Below are 15,644 nucleotides of genomic sequence, written 5' to 3' on the forward strand. Positions count from 1 at the left end.
GTTTGTTTTAGGACTTTTTGTGCAGCCTTCCAAGAGCTTTAGGAATATTCATTATTCTGCTGAGTCACAACAAGTCACAACTTCAGTTATGCCTCTGCAGGAACAAAATAGCTTGAAAGTGTTGAAAAGAACACAGTGGGAGTAAGAATACTTACTGTACTGCGGGATAAGTACCAAAACTGGGGCTTGAAGAGAGGTGGGTGTGTTTCTTAATTGAGGCGAGAAAAATTTCTCCTTAAACTCTCTGAAAACTTTGATAAGACACATTATTGTTTTCATATAGTCTAAGATCTTCTGAAGCAGTAGCTACCACTTTATTCTCAGGATTACTTTTTGATACGGTGATACTGAACTCTCCTGTCTTTACTTCTGATCTTTTTAGTGGATTGTTGTCTGTCACAAATTTAAAGCTTTCCCAATTTCCCAATGCTTACAGAATTTATTCAACAGATTCTCCTTAACACTCTTACACTGTTATTGAAAGCACATAAAAAAAAAAAAAAAGTCAGGTACTTCTAAGAAGCTTCAGCAACCTTTTTGCTTGTAGGTCAATGGCTTCTCTTGGAAAGATGGAAAATCCTCCCATCTACTCCAGCTGCAGAGAAGTATACTGATTTAGCACAGCATCAATCCTCTACAGCACCAGGCCTCCATCAGTGAGGGACAAATAAAAGCTTGACACCCTTATTATAAAAGACAACTAGTCCTTATTTCTGTACTGGTAGGGTATCTGTTGCTCAAGCATTGATGGGTGGGTATATGATAGCAGCTAGGGGTTTTAGTAATTTTCTGTCTTCACTCTTACTCTTAAACCGTAATTTGTATTCAAAAATAGTGATAAAATTTCTTAAAACATACTATCTCACCCTTCTCATTTTGTGTTGATTTCTCTCTCCTCTGTCCTGTTGTTTTCTTTTAGTTTATATTTTGCATCCATTTTAGCTAACATAATAACTTAGGCTAATTACATGGAATACTTCACTTTTCGTGGTTTTATTAGCTTTCTGTAAATAGCCTGAAAATGCACTTAGCAGAAAAATCATTAACATTTTTGGCCATGGTAGAAGCAATCCAGTCAGCTGACTCTAACCAATTGTTTTTGATAGGGTTCACAACTGCTACTGTTGTGAGGCAGTCTGTTTGAAATGCAGGCATTTGGTGTGGTATTTGTACTTTCATTAAGCAGTTATTGTGACAAGAACATTTTTGCTGCTCTTCATAAATATTTGGGGGACATCAACAGATGTGTTAGAAAAAAGATAAGGATTGGCATACATTTTTCCAAGCTGCCTTTCTGATCCTAAGCCCATTAGGGCACGCAAAATTTCTTCCATTGACTTCATTATATTTGGAGTCAGCCCCACTGTTCCATGTGCCATTATGGATTTCTTTTTTCCTTTCTTTTAAACAGGAGGAAGGGAGAAGGAATACAAAGACATGTCTGTTATCATCAGAGATAAAAAGCTGGCAGTACTAACTATCTAACTAAGACTAAAACGGCATTTAGTAACAGAATGGTCTGATACTGTGGGGGAGCTCTAGTAGCTGGTTAGATCAATCAGAGTCTCAACAGTCTTGACAAGTTTCTGATTTAATAGGATGAGCCTCTTTCCAGCTGTTAATAGTCTAAAAGATTTTAAGGTTTGACAGGAAAAAACTCAGCCTGAATTGCCATTGCCAGGAGTTTCTTCATGATTATGGTAAAAGCATGCCATTTTCTTCCCTACAGAACGGGTCATCTTTTCAATCATTTTTAGTTCTTTCCTTGACTTGTTCAAGAAGGCAAAACCAAAGATAGCAAAGTTATCAGAGGCTGTTCATGGAGGCAAGAGAAACTGAATTGAAGCTGCTAACTGTGAATTAATGCACCAGTGGTCAAGCTTAATATTATACTTGATTACTTCTTATTAATCTCTTTTTAAGATGAATGTCTTAGATGTCCAGATGTGAATGTGTGATAATTATGTGCAGCTAAAAAGCAGATGTTCTACCAATGACATGAAACTTCATCACATACAAACAGGAAAGGGAAGCAGTACTGAAAATCTTCATACCAATAGTGAAAGCAGAAGAAAGGGACTGCTGTTTGATAAAGAATCTGAAATATTTCTTTGACAAACAAAGCCACTGAAGTATTGTCGCCTGAGGAATGTATTTATATTTTTCTGAGATGAGTTGTAAAACTCCCACTCAGTTTAGCTTGAGAAGGAATTGAGCCATGCTATTTTTTCACAAATATAATCATTCAGCTGTTTTTGGTTTAAATTAGAGTGGTTTCAAGAATTATATATGCTGAATGGTGAGTACTGGATGGTGGTGTTTCACAGGATGATGATTGCCTGGTGAATAGTGTGTTCCAGCTGCCTGCCTGCTGACATATTCCTTATTAGAAAAGGAGTGTGATAAATAATTCTTACGCCTGTGTGACTTCAGCCAATGATTTTTGTACACTGCAGGAATACATAGCTTTTCTAAATGACCCTTTATCCTGCTGCCTTGTGAGGCTGGGAGTAATCAAGAAAGTCAAACTGTATACAGATGCAGTTTTAATACAGTTAAATACTAGTTCTTATCTTCAAATGACTCATTATCTTTCTAGTGCAAGTCTTTACTGACTAAGAATAGTGGGCTTTAAATATTTACATGACTGTATTTTTAGTGACTCTAATTTTAAAAATAAAAATATTTATAAAAATTAAAACCTTTATCAAAATAAAAATTAATGGCGACAAATCTTCTGTTTTGGAATTTGGTTGGTAATGACAAAATTCTGTTTTGTGTGAAACTTGTCACTGAAAGGAAATCTTTGTTTCCTTTTCTTTATTTTCTGAGCTTTCAGGTTTCCTAGTGGTTCATGGTAAAGTGTTTTCCTGTCAGATTTCAGAAGTCTCAGCTATAGAGTGAATGGATAGTTTAGGAAAACTACAGTTGAATATTGGAATGTGTTACATCCGAGCTGTCTTTCACAGTCCAGCTGGGATGAGGAGATGTTTGCAGTGGCTTATGATGACTGACAGTGAGTGAGACAGCTCTGCTCCAGTGCTGGTGTGGTTGGCTTTTCTCCTCCTTATAATGTCCATTGCAATTGGCTCTACTGGGGATAATCCCAATTGTGAAGTGAAAGATACAGTGCTAGGAATGGCTTTTATCAGGGCTTCTAGTGCCACACATTAGAGCTGCACTTACAGAAAAACATGGGAAAGTTTAACTTCTGCTGTGTCCATTTTGCCATTCCGTGCATAAATGGAAAGTTCAGTCTTTAATGCTGGGATAACTCTGAACGCAGGCCAAAAGGCAGTAGATTGATTCCTTCCACCCCCCACCCCCCCAAAAAAAAAAAACCCAAAGCAATTTAAGTGCCTCTAGTGTTAATTTTAAGCCATTAACATGACTGTATAAATAAGATGCTGCAATACTACTCTCTTAAGATACTGCTTTTCCTCCTTTGATGCAGATGTAATAATTTTCTACCTGATTGTGAACACAGGGTAGCAGAAGACTCCCCTGGCTTTGCTGGCTCAGGCTTGAATCCCAGTTGATAGTGGTGCCTAGTGACTTAGTATAGTACTTGGAAATCTATGCTGACACAACTGTAATCTTATGAAAATCCACAGAGTATAGACATGTACTAAAACTGCTAACCACAGAGATTCAAAAATCTTAAGTGAGGTTGCAAAAATATGAGACAAGATTAAACCACCTTCCTAAAAATCTGGCAAAGAAATGGTAGGATTATCATGAGTGTGATACCCTTTTATATTGTCTCAATTTTACTTATAGATTTTTAACTTGAGAAGTCAGCCCTTCAACTTTCCATGTACAGTTGCAAGAGAAAAAGTTTTTAGGTTTTTTGAAAGATTAAATTAGGTAAATTAAGCATGCTTTACTGTGCTTGAGCAGTTGCAGCAATAGGGAGGACATGAAATAGCCTTTGTTTTTTAGCCACGGTAAGTTCATTCATAAGTACTGGTGATGATTTTTAAATTAAGCGTGCAACATTTGATTGCTGAACTATAATCTTAAAATCATAACTGGGTGAAATATTCAGAGTAGGAAATCCAGCAGGCCTGAGCTAACAAGATGGACACATTTAAACAGGTCCTTGATTTGTGCTGACACATATTGATGCAGATGGCTTTAATGAAAAGTTCATCTAAGGAACCTTAATTGTCTCCATGTCTCCAATGAAGCTTGAAAAACTTCTGATGAGCTTTTTAAAATTTAACTTTATGTCACCTTCTTTAAAGAATCTTTTTGTAGGTTGGCTTGTATGTTTTCTGACATAGGTAAAGGAGGGTAAGTGGATAAAGACTCCCATTATCTCTTCCCCACATTGTTCAAGGCTTAAGAAAGAAGTTTTGGCATTCCCGATGGGTTAGTTATTTCTGCAATTTAGTGATTTGTATGAAGCATGGAAATGGCCAGGTTCAAAATCCAAAGAGAGGCATTAAAGAAATGTATTAAAAATATTTATGTGAGCATTTATTAGTATTTAGCTGAGTTGCTAACCTTAGAATGTATTGTGGCTTAGTGCCCCTCTGTGAAGCTCATCCAGACCCTATGGATCATATCTCTTACTTGATACTCTGTAGGGATTAGCATGATAGGTACGCAGGCTTTCTTCTTGCTTCCTGGATGGAACGACTGTGTCTGTCTCTCTGTGTCCCTATATTTCACAGCTGTTACTTGCTATGTTTGTTAAGTGGAGACTAAAATCCATAATACGTAGTGCAGTCTAGAAAAAAAACAATGTCAGACTGTGTTTTGCTATGCAAAGCTCTGTGGTCATGAGTTAAATCAAGTCTGCTGTTTGGTTTTTTTTACTCTTTTTGCTGTTGTGGTTATCATTTTTTGTGCCCTTAGGACCTCCAAATATGGGCTTTTACTAAATTGTTCCAGGCTTTGTTCTAGGCAGAACAAAAAAACTTCAAAGGCATACATAAAGTATGTGAGAGACAACACTGACACCAGGAGAGAGGAAAATACAGGTGAAGTGTGGAACAGACTTGATTAGAGTGATTGCTGTAGTTTGTGGCAGTCAAAGAGCTTTTATGTTGTTGTAATCATCGGAGCATAGGTGGGACTTTGAAGATAGCATTTTACAGACATTTATAGTGAATATCTTACAAGTGAGAGAATAGGGAATTTCCTGAGAGTGCCTGCGTGCTTGCTCTGCATTCTTGCTCCGTCATGGAGACTGAGGTCCGGAAAGGAGGGAAACAGAAGCAGTTATTTCAGTTGTGGGAAGCCGGTTGTTTACGGATTTGTGAACAAATTCATATATGGCCCTCTGTGACCCCCTGTGAGAAACGGATTTAAGGACTGGCTAAAATAATACCCTTGGGTAATCTTACAGCATATAGTTAGCTTGAGGCTTCACAGAAGCTGCAGGGGTGATGGCAACCTTGAGTCTGCAGTGGCTGCTGCAATTAGTCTCTGTGGCAGAGCTGCTCTGTCCAGGGAGCAAAATTCCACCTACTTTAGGCTGTTAGGCATTTCTTTTCCCACCACAGAGTAAATAGTGACAACAGGTTTTTAGACCTAAAATATATCTTCACATTCTATTAGGTATATATGTCATGTGAGGACAATATTATTAATCTGAACTTGGGGGGTTTTTGAAGGGAAAAAATGAACATATTCCTCTAAAATACTGAAACTAAGTCAACAAATGGCACATCATGAAATTTCACATAATAGCTGACTTAACACTAAAGGAAGTTTTTGCTAGATTTACGGTAAATATCTTTTGATTGTGAGAAATACAATGGCATTCTTTTTTATTCATCTTTAACTTGAAGAAGGAGAGGGAAGACCATAGGTTGTCTAAGTCAGCATTTACATGTTAGCTCAGGACTGGATTTCTGGTCATAGACTTGTGTTTAGGACAAGGAGATAAAGATGTACTCTGCTGTCTGGTTCTGCACACAACCTTTTCTGACTCTCATATTTGCCTCAGACCGCAGCAGACACCAGTAGACTGGTGTTGTATGCTACTGCAGAGTATTACCAGGATCTGTAGCCCCGGTGAAGAGATTCTACTAAAAACAAAGAGATTTCTGCTATTTTACTGATAATAACAAAATACTGAATTATAAACCATCACGAGTGTCTCTACTGGTGGGGTTATTTTTATACCTACTGATTCTTTACTGCTGATGTAATTGTATTTGAGTTATGTTTAATTCCTTACAGCTGCTTTTAAAATGAGATTGTATGCAAAAATGGTTGTATGACCAGTTAATGCAATTTTTTTCTGAGAGCACAATAGTTTAACAAATGTTTTCATGATAAAGAAATTGTTTTCTTCTTATTTTCAGATACCATGACCAACAGGATGTTACTAGCAACTTCCTTGGAGCAATGTGGTTGATTTCAATAACTTTTCTATCCATTGGATATGGGGATATGGTACCAAATACATACTGTGGAAAAGGAGTCTGTTTACTTACTGGAATCATGGTGAGTGACTTTATTAATTGGATTATGAGATTACGTTTGCTGTTACTCGTTTGCAATTAATCTCAAAACTTTTGGTAGTCATAAAGAAATATTTATCTGCTGGCTTGCAGAGTGTATGCTTAATCAGACCATCCCCATAGTCCTTCACTCATGGTAATGAAATGGAGTTTTTGGGTTTTTTAGGCAAAAATTTAGTAGCAGTGTAAGCAAATACAGAGAAACAAATTCCACCCCGACATAATTCATAGCTTCAGAAATCTCAGTAAAGTCTTTCATTAAATGTTAAGGTATCATACCATCTTAATCATCTTTGAGCATGTGTAATTGGACCAGTACTAATAATGGATCTTCAGTTCTTACTTTTGTTTCTTAAAATTAAGTTATTCACAAAGAGACATGATGGTGGCTAAACTCTTGAAAGTATTTTGTTTGAGCATAGTTTTCTACTCTATTTCTTACAAGTCTAATAACCTATTATTTATAGCATTCCATTACTTTAATTGGAGTTATGTTGTGCAATTTGCGCAGTAAGAGCTTTTGCTCTTTTTTTTGCAGGAATTGTTAGGTCATGCATACTCAGTATATATTTATTAAGTGTATTTCATGTCCGGTTTTAATTTTTTTGTACTGCACCATTTGATCAAAGTTGGGTAGGGAGTAAGGCAATGAATTGTAATGCTGGGGAAATTTACACAGATCTACAGCAAATTAGATGTAGACAAGTTCTGGATTCTGCCACTCTTATTTCTATCAACTTCTGTGTAAATGCCCCTGTGAATGAGAAAGGCTGAATGATTGTCATATATGTACTGTATGTAACAACAAGATACATACTTGCTTCTGAATTTTTGCCATTGATTATAAGTCATGCAGTTCCAATATGTACCTGTGTTAAAACAGCTATATTGGGATTATGGCTGAAAGCAAACGCTATCAAATCATTGCCCTTTTTGAGTAGATATGTTGGTAAAATCTTAATTTATAATCAGTGTATATTTTATGTCCAGAGAGTAAAATGGACTTTTTTTTGTAATGTTTAAGGATTTTTTTACAAATGCTTAAAAAAAAAAAATTAAAAACACCTGATAGATTTCAGGTCTTTGACCTTTATTGATAAAGGCTTCCAATAAATTTTGCAAAAGGTGGCAAATGCATATCTCCTTAAATACAGAGTTTGGAGTGGAGTTGGAAGGTACAGGCTAAAAGCAGAGGAATGACTCAGAAGGCTTTTTTAGAAGCTGTTGGGTGAGCGCAAATCTGCCATCTTCTGGGGTATTTGCCTTTACTCCTCTTCTTGTGTTGGGTATTGATGCCAGAGAGAATGAAATGTGGTCATAAATTCACTAGGGAAAGAGATGGAGATCCGTGTTTATTGCCACCTTGCAGTGCAGGGATTGTAGAATGAGGACAGAATCCTGATATAGAGTCGCTTCCATTGCTTCCTTGAAAAACTCAAGCATGGATTTATACACATCATTTTCACACATTGGCATCTCTTTTTCACAACTGGTAGACTTGTAAAATGTGTGGATGATACCTTCATGTCTCTAATTGGGTGTTTTTAGTGATTATAAATTCTGCAGCTGCTTTGGAAGAACAAAGGCTCCAATCAGGATGTCGTGGTAATGAATTTGGGATAAACATCTCCAGAGACAGAAAGCATTTTTAACAAAAAAATGAGCCAGTTAGCTGCTGTGTTACGATAGATAAAACAATAGTGAAAGCCTCACCACTGCTCACATTTATGTCATCTTTGAGAAGAAAAATGGAACAATGGGGAAAAGTCAGATGCTGAAATTACTCTGGGTTTTGGGGGGGTTGCTTTTTGTTTTGTTTTGTTTTTGTAAAGAATCTGCACATTATGGAGTATGACACAGTGAATATAATAATGAACTCTCTTCTAGCGTAACCTGCAATACCAAAAAACTTACAGGTCTTGAATATCATTCTTTAAAACCAATTACTCTTCTGAAACTTGTACAGTAACTAATTAATGTTCGTTGTGGAAAATATAGATCCTAAAAGAGCAGACCTAGTGATTATTATTTCAGTAGGACCAATTGATGGTCTAATTGAAAGATACACAAGGGTAATGGTTGAATGGATGTAGTAAAATAAAAGTGTATATTTGATTTTGAGAGGTAAAGTGTAATTCCCTAGTATCTGAAGCAGCAAATACATTGCTGGATTGTGTGATCAATACCAAATACCACTGAGTATTTGCTCAGGATGGAAGGGGGAATAAATAGAAGTACTTGTGAATACCAGAGTAGTTATACAGACCACTGAAGAGTTAAGATTGGCTTTGTGGAACTGGTGCCCATGGAAGCCTCCTTTGGTGTCTTGATCCCTATGAAGGAAGGGCCCGGGTGCCCTGTCTGTCCTGCCACTTCTGCCTTAGGAATTGCTTTCTGTGCAATGGAAATGGGAGTGCCCAGGCTGAACTCTGCCTTGTAGTCCAGCCTGGGAAGTGGACTTTGTGCAGTGTGCTGGTGGCACCAAGCTGTGTTGGCTATTGAAGTTGTAACTACTGCTGTCTGGAGTCACTGGTATCAAGTGACATCTTTTAAATTCTACAAATGCACACTGCTGGAAAATAGGAAAATGTTTACATATATTCAAATTATAACAAAAAGAAAAATGCCTTGAGAATTCTTGAGAGTAAGATAGCAAAGAAGTCTCTTTAATGTATTAGAGAAATTGGGGGAAAAAACCCTCAAAAAACCCTGTGAACAAAGAAGGCAAGCGGTGAAAAAATATGAACAATTTACAGTTTGATCTTGCAAAGCACTTAAATATATGAAACTTTTCTGAAAATACTGACACAGAGTGATACAAAGATGGGTCAATGCAGAGATGTTTTAGAGACAAGCAAGTGAAACTGAACTGGATGCCTCAACTCAATTACCAGTGTTCTTCCAATGAGACTTCACTAGGCAGCAGTAGTAGACTGTGGGCCAGGTGGACTATAAATCGATGGCAAATGTATCCTCTGCCCTCTGTATACATTAGGCAGGTCTACAAGAGTGTGATGGATGGATAAAAATACAGCTGGTGTCACTGTTCTCAGAACAGGATAGAGAGGAATAGATGAAATGCAATTGTCCTGTCACAGGATGCAGTTGGTTGGGTATAGCTTGATGAAGTTTGCTTTAAATGAAATATATGTTGTTTCAAAGTATTTGTTTGTTAATGTGGAAATTACAATTTAGTTGCTTCTGTTGTTGAAATGAACTTCAAAGAGATTGTTAGGCCTATGAAAGAAAAAAATAAATAAGTTTCTTAAATTTGTACAATAGATGTGGGAAAGATTAGCATTTTTTCTTGCAAAAATTTTAAGTGTCATCTTTTAGCTACAGTATTTGAAGACCACTCAATGTAGATGAATTCTTATTAGAGTAGTTACAATGCAGTCGTTGCTTACAATCTGGCTTTAGGGACGATAGTTTTTATTAGTTCCAAATTGTGAATCAAAAATTAATAAGATCTCATTTTAAATCTTCTCATGCTGAAGGTTTTAATGTCCTTTGAAAGTATGCATTTAGTTCTAAACAATCACAGTTTCTTTCCTATGAATCATTAAAAAAGTGATGAGGATGAGGTGTTTCTGCTGTGAGAATAGAGGACTCTTCATCTAAGGCTAAATTTTGATGTTTGTGCGAATGGTAATTATAGACAGCCGGGTCTTACCAATAAATACAGAAAACTATCTAAAAGAGGAACATGGCACTTGGAGTAGCAATTTCTACTGCTACTGTCTTATAACTGTCTTATTTTTTCTTGGTAGCAAAATCTTTGAAATTTAATTGTTGCTAGACTGTAAGAAAAAGAGGGAGAAAAACAAATAGATCCTAACTGCGGAGTTAACATTGTCTGCATGTCTTCTGGGATGAGTCCTGAAAAAGAGAAAAATAACATAAACATCAGATTTGAGCAATCAAATATGAAAATTATTTTATATAACTTTATGGATAATGTACAAAAAAGGTTGTAAATTACTGTGCAGAATAATGTCTAAAACATTGTGTGATTTTCTGAAAACTTTTGTTCACATTGTTTAATTGTGTAGTGTGTTGGAGAAACATAATGGTTTATGAAACACAGAAGTGTATTTTGAATTACACTCTGAAAGCTGAAAAGGTATGATCAGTTCTAGTTAGAGCACTAACTGCTGTGCTATCTGTGGATAAGAGGATATTTCAAAAATCTAGAACACTGCTCAGTTTTTACTTCTGTGAGAGTGCAGAAAATATGAAAAGCTTTTCATATGAATTGATAGCATCTTGGGTCCATGTCTCAGATACATGCTAGAGTTTAATTCAGTTGGTTCTTATAATTCAGTAATTAATACAAGTGACATCAGGATTTAGAAGAGATCGTTTGTTCCTTCTAGCATAGTACAACCTAAGCAGACAATGTATTGAGCAGAAATTTTATATGGAGAAGACAGTTAATGATGCCTGAATTCTTAGGGATACAGCTATTAAAAGTTGGGCTGCTGAGAAACTTGTCATCTCCTTTATTGTTGTTGCAGCACAAAAAATTGCAAAAATAGAAACTTCTGTAGGAAAAAAACATAGTTTGGGATTATTTTATGGCTATGGCTTGTTGGAAACTTTTAACTGAAGCAAAGAAAAATAAATTATCAAAATCAAGTTGAGAAGCTTCAAAACATGATCCCTGAAGTAGTGGTTGAGAGGGCAGTAATCTGAAAAGTGAGACAATGGCAGAGGCTCTACTCCATTTGAGTAAACAACATCTCTTGAAGGGTTTCACCATCTTTCAAAATTAGAAAAATTAAGGGAAAAAAAGATTCTACAGAAGGTCTTTAGTTTGTACCAGTAGACCAGGGACGTTCTTGAAGTTTCAGAGGGCACAGGAACTGTTTCTCACTTAGATCTAGTTATGGATGCCTTTCAGCAAATTCAAAGGCAGTTAGTTCCTGGCTGGAATGAGCAGCAGTTGTCTCATGCTGTCTTTGTTTATGTAGGTATCACTGGAGATGATGACTGTTGCGACAAAATTTCTTTGTTCTGAGAAAATGTAATTTCATCTGCAATAACTTCAAATTTAGTGCAGCAGTTTTCGTATACTTTTACACATATTGTCATGAAACTTGGTGATGAACAAGAGCAACACTGGTAGCTTTCACCCGGAATTATTAAAGTGATATTTCCCATCAGTCTTATAGCCTGTTAAGCCTGCTCATTTAATGAAATTAGACTTCAACCCTTAGTCAGCATAAAGCTTTTTATACTTATTGGGATAAACAGTCCAGGGGTGTTTTAGCTGTTATGACCACTGAAGGTTTACCAGAGCCCTAGTCACCAGGGCATGTTCAATTGTTGGGCTTCTCTGAGTTAACATTACAATCATTTATACATTCCCCTGTAGAAGAGATATTGTCTTCATGGTGTAAATCATTATGTCCCGTGCTGTCCCAGATGTCTCTCCTAGTACCCAGCTTTCATTACTCAAAAAGTTTACTTCACCCTCACCTATGACTACCCATTATTATATGTGGCAGTATTTAATCAATTTCACATTTATACATAACATTTAATGGTCTTCATAATTTTTATTTTTGCAACATTGCTAAAAACCTTATGGTCTAATTAGAATTAAACAAATCTGCTTGTCTACTCTTGTATGGATCAGAAGTTTAAATGTTGCAGTAAAGTTCTAGATGTGGTGCAGACAAACTCCAATGAAGACAGTAGTAGCCAGGCAAATAATGAATACATGAAAGTATAAATAATGCAAAGATATTTTGGATCACCCTTTTGGCTGAGATGGCATAGTTGTTGTCCTATTACTCATCTTATTTTGTTTCAGTCTTGCAAGGTTACACATCTCTCCCAGTAAACAGTGACAAATGCAAACTCACATTTATACAGCACCATTTCCCTAGCCTCTGTCTGTCTTGTTTTGGAGAGGTGTTTTGTTTTTTTTTTTACTTCAAGCAACATTTTTTTTTAAATTTTTTTTCCCTTCCCTGGTGGTCCTGGTATGTCCACCTCTGAGAGAGCCAAATGAACAAAATACCTGTTTAAATTCTTACAGGATTTTCATTTTATGCAGAGCAGCAGGAGGAATATTGTGCCTTTTCTGGTGCAGAGCTAAATTTCCCACCAGAACCATATGTCTGCAAAGCGCACCTTCTCTCTCCCTCAGTGGATCCCAAGGGAAGTGAGCAAGAAATGTGGCAACTTCCTTCTTTCAGCTACAGGCAAGTATAGCAGGACATTTTTGTGACACCTACACCACTAAAGATTGCACTTCACTTCCAGTCCAGTAAACCAGAGATGCCAGGAGACTTTCAGCTGAGGCATTGATTCAGTGTTGCTTCCCTTCTCACTGATAGCACTGTCCAGGCATGTATATAACCTTCAGGTGGTTGCAGGAGTGACTCAATTCACTGTTGTCTTGTAAAGGTGTTTTGAAACCTTACCAAAAAAAGAACCAAGTGACAATGCCAGAGGCATGTACTTAGAAGACAACAGGGTTTCTCTACTGACTAAATGCTGCTTTCAATGCTAACTGAAAATGCAGCCATTGCTAAGGCTTTATTTGCCTTAGATAAACTCTGATTGAAGAATTGAATACACCTCTCTGGCTATCAGTAAAACTGAACCTTGATGAGAATGTTAGATGCGAGTACCTGCTAGACTTGAAGTCTGAACCCTGCAGTTTTGCAATCACTCTTATTGCAGCAGTGTGAACCCTCAGTCTCAGCACTTGTGAGTGGTAGTAAAGGCATGGTCTTGATCTGGATTCCATAAGCACATTTTCATTCTGTGCTTTGGGATATGCCAGCTTTTTCACTCCAGCTGCTATGGCTGTGTCAGCTGTGGTTTACCATAATGTGAAATTCTCTGTAGTAACTTTCAGTTAGTCAGCTTTGATATGGTGGTTGTGCTGACATCAGCAGAAAGCTCAGGGTGGGTTGCATGAGTGAGGAGGACAGAGGATTGTGATTGGACTGCAAAAGGCATCTCAGCTGGTATGTAGTAAGTATATTGATGAATAACTTTGACAAGGAGGAAAAGGCAAAGTCAGGTCTAGTATGATGTGCACACTGTAGCTGGATAATACAGACCTACAACCTTTATTCTTATTTGTATTCCTGTAGCACTTCAGGACTCTTAACACCTGATCCTGTTGATACCAGTACTGTATAAAGAGAATAGAAATAAATAGTCCAAATTACTGAACAGTTTACCATTCCCGTAGAGCAAACAGAATGGAAGAATTATGTAGGATCAGAACAAATGGTCTTGGCGTACCAGAATCTGACGTACCTTCACTAGTTTTGCTAGGCTTTGTAGTAAGTAAAATCCTAAACAAAAAAGGAGAAGCTTTTAAAAGAAAACTGTATTTTAGATTTATATGTGTTTCTAGAGAGCTTTTACTAAGTAAATAGGTGATGCAAAGAATCTTGTCTGGAAGAGCTTATTAGAGCTAAAATCCATGAGGAGTCATAAAATAATTGCAACTGAGGGCAAATGTTCTGTATATGATGCCATGGAGAAGGGACTACATCAACACAGAGCAAAATAACATCATAAGAATGACAGGCAAAGAAAATAACCATTGCAGCAATCTCTGATGTGTCTAAGACATAGTTGGCTTTGTTGAACCAGTTGAAAGGAGGCTTGCAATAATTCAGGACTAAGTGCCAAGAGGAGACATTGTGCAGAAGATAGGAAAAGTTGCAATTTATGATGCCTGAGGGTAAAGTGAAAGATAACACCAAGTAATAATCATGCTTTTATCTGAAAGTCATGTTTAAGCGTTTTGTTCAGTTGCTAAGCTTAAAGTATAACTTAAAATACAATTAATTTCACCTTTCTTCTCTTTCCCTTTTCAAATAGCATGGGCTTGACATCAGTGCCTGATGACATTATTTGTTCCCCCCTCAATTTAGTCCAGCCTTCCATTCATTTTTTTAAGGAGTATCAGTCATCATTTAGGCTTATGTAACTGAGAAAATTATTATCCTGCTAGTGTTTAACAAGTGCCTAAGTATATATGAGTAAAATGCTGTCGCGGGTTCGGTTTGTAACCGGGCGGAAACACCAATTTAGTGTCGTAGTTTGGTCCAAAATACTCATTACTGTTTATCTGCTGTGAGATAAGAATTAGGAGAAATGCAAAGCAGGCACCAAACTTGAAAGAATATAAAGCAGTTTATTAACAGACCTAAAAGAGGGAAAAAAAGAAAAAAAAAAATTATACCACCTTCAGAACTCTCCTCCTCCCCCCACCTTCCTCCCTTCTCCCACTGACAATGTGAAAAGACAACCCTTAAGATGTTCAGTCTGTTTACCACTTCCATAATAACCTTGTTTAGTCCATTTAGAAAGAGAAGTCTCTTCTTGCTCATGCTATGAAAACAGTATCACAACGAGACAGCCGCCCACTTCCAAATATTGTTCAGTCCGTTTAGGAAGAGGAGTCTCTCTGCTCGCATGTGAGTCCCTTCCCCCGACTTGCAGCTTTTCCTGCAACTGCTTTCGAGGGTCCACTCTTGAAGTTTTTTGGGGTACAATTTTAAGGTTGAGCCATTCAGAAACAAAAAACAGAGGCCCTTCTCCTTCCCTGGGAGCAAAGGGTCTTCCTCATCTTCATTGTTAGGACTGTCTCTGGGAGCATCTCTAGGAACTGAGGTTTCTCCTTTCCCATTTGGAGCAAAAGTCCTCATCTGGTTCATCTCTCCCTGTCCAAACTTCTCATGAAATTACAGCTGCGTCAGCATCTGCCTATCTCAGCACAGGTGCTTTTGCTTACGAGTTGAACACTCCAACCCCCAGATCTTCATGGAATTACAACAGGATACTCTGATATATCATAGCTTCACAAGAGAATTTCAGCTTTAAGCATCTCCTCTCTCTCTTCCCTAGGGTTTTCAGCTCTTCACAACAATAAAAGGGTTAATCTCACCTCGGCCTTGCAGCTTTGCAGCTGGAATGTTGAATGTTTCTCATCGCAGTGGAGAGGGGGGAGAGCCAAGCCGCTCCGGCTGCCCACGGCAAGGCAGTGGGGGGGTTCCACGGCTGGAACAGGTCCATGGCTTCAGGATGGCCGTGGCCCGGCCCAGCCTGGCCCAAGCAGGGCCTGGCCGGGCCCGCTGGCCCCCACACGGGGCCCGCAGCCACCTGTGCCAGCGCCGGAAACAAGAG

The 15,644-nt window shown here is 37.6% G+C and overlaps 1 protein-coding gene across 4 annotated transcripts in view; it reads left to right on the plus strand.

Moving 5' to 3' along the window:
* The window catches only part of KCNN2 (potassium calcium-activated channel subfamily N member 2), a 70,265-nt gene that overhangs the window by 39,795 nt on the left and 14,826 nt on the right, over nt 1-15,644 (plus strand). For all 4 annotated transcript variants that reach the window (XM_042015261.1, XM_042015262.1, XM_042015263.1 and 1 more), the window contains one exon: nt 6,321-6,462. In XM_042015261.1, the coding sequence (XP_041871195.1) occupies nt 6,321-6,462 (142 nt within the window). The remainder of the gene's footprint in view (nt 1-6,320; nt 6,463-15,644) is intronic.

Source organism: Corvus kubaryi, unplaced genomic scaffold, assembly GCF_017639235.1.
Source record: "Corvus kubaryi isolate FWS band 111438036 unplaced genomic scaffold, C.kubaryi_AGA036_p1.0 split3-37296, whole genome shotgun sequence".
In the NCBI taxonomy this organism is placed as follows: domain Eukaryota; kingdom Metazoa; phylum Chordata; class Aves; order Passeriformes; family Corvidae; genus Corvus; species Corvus kubaryi.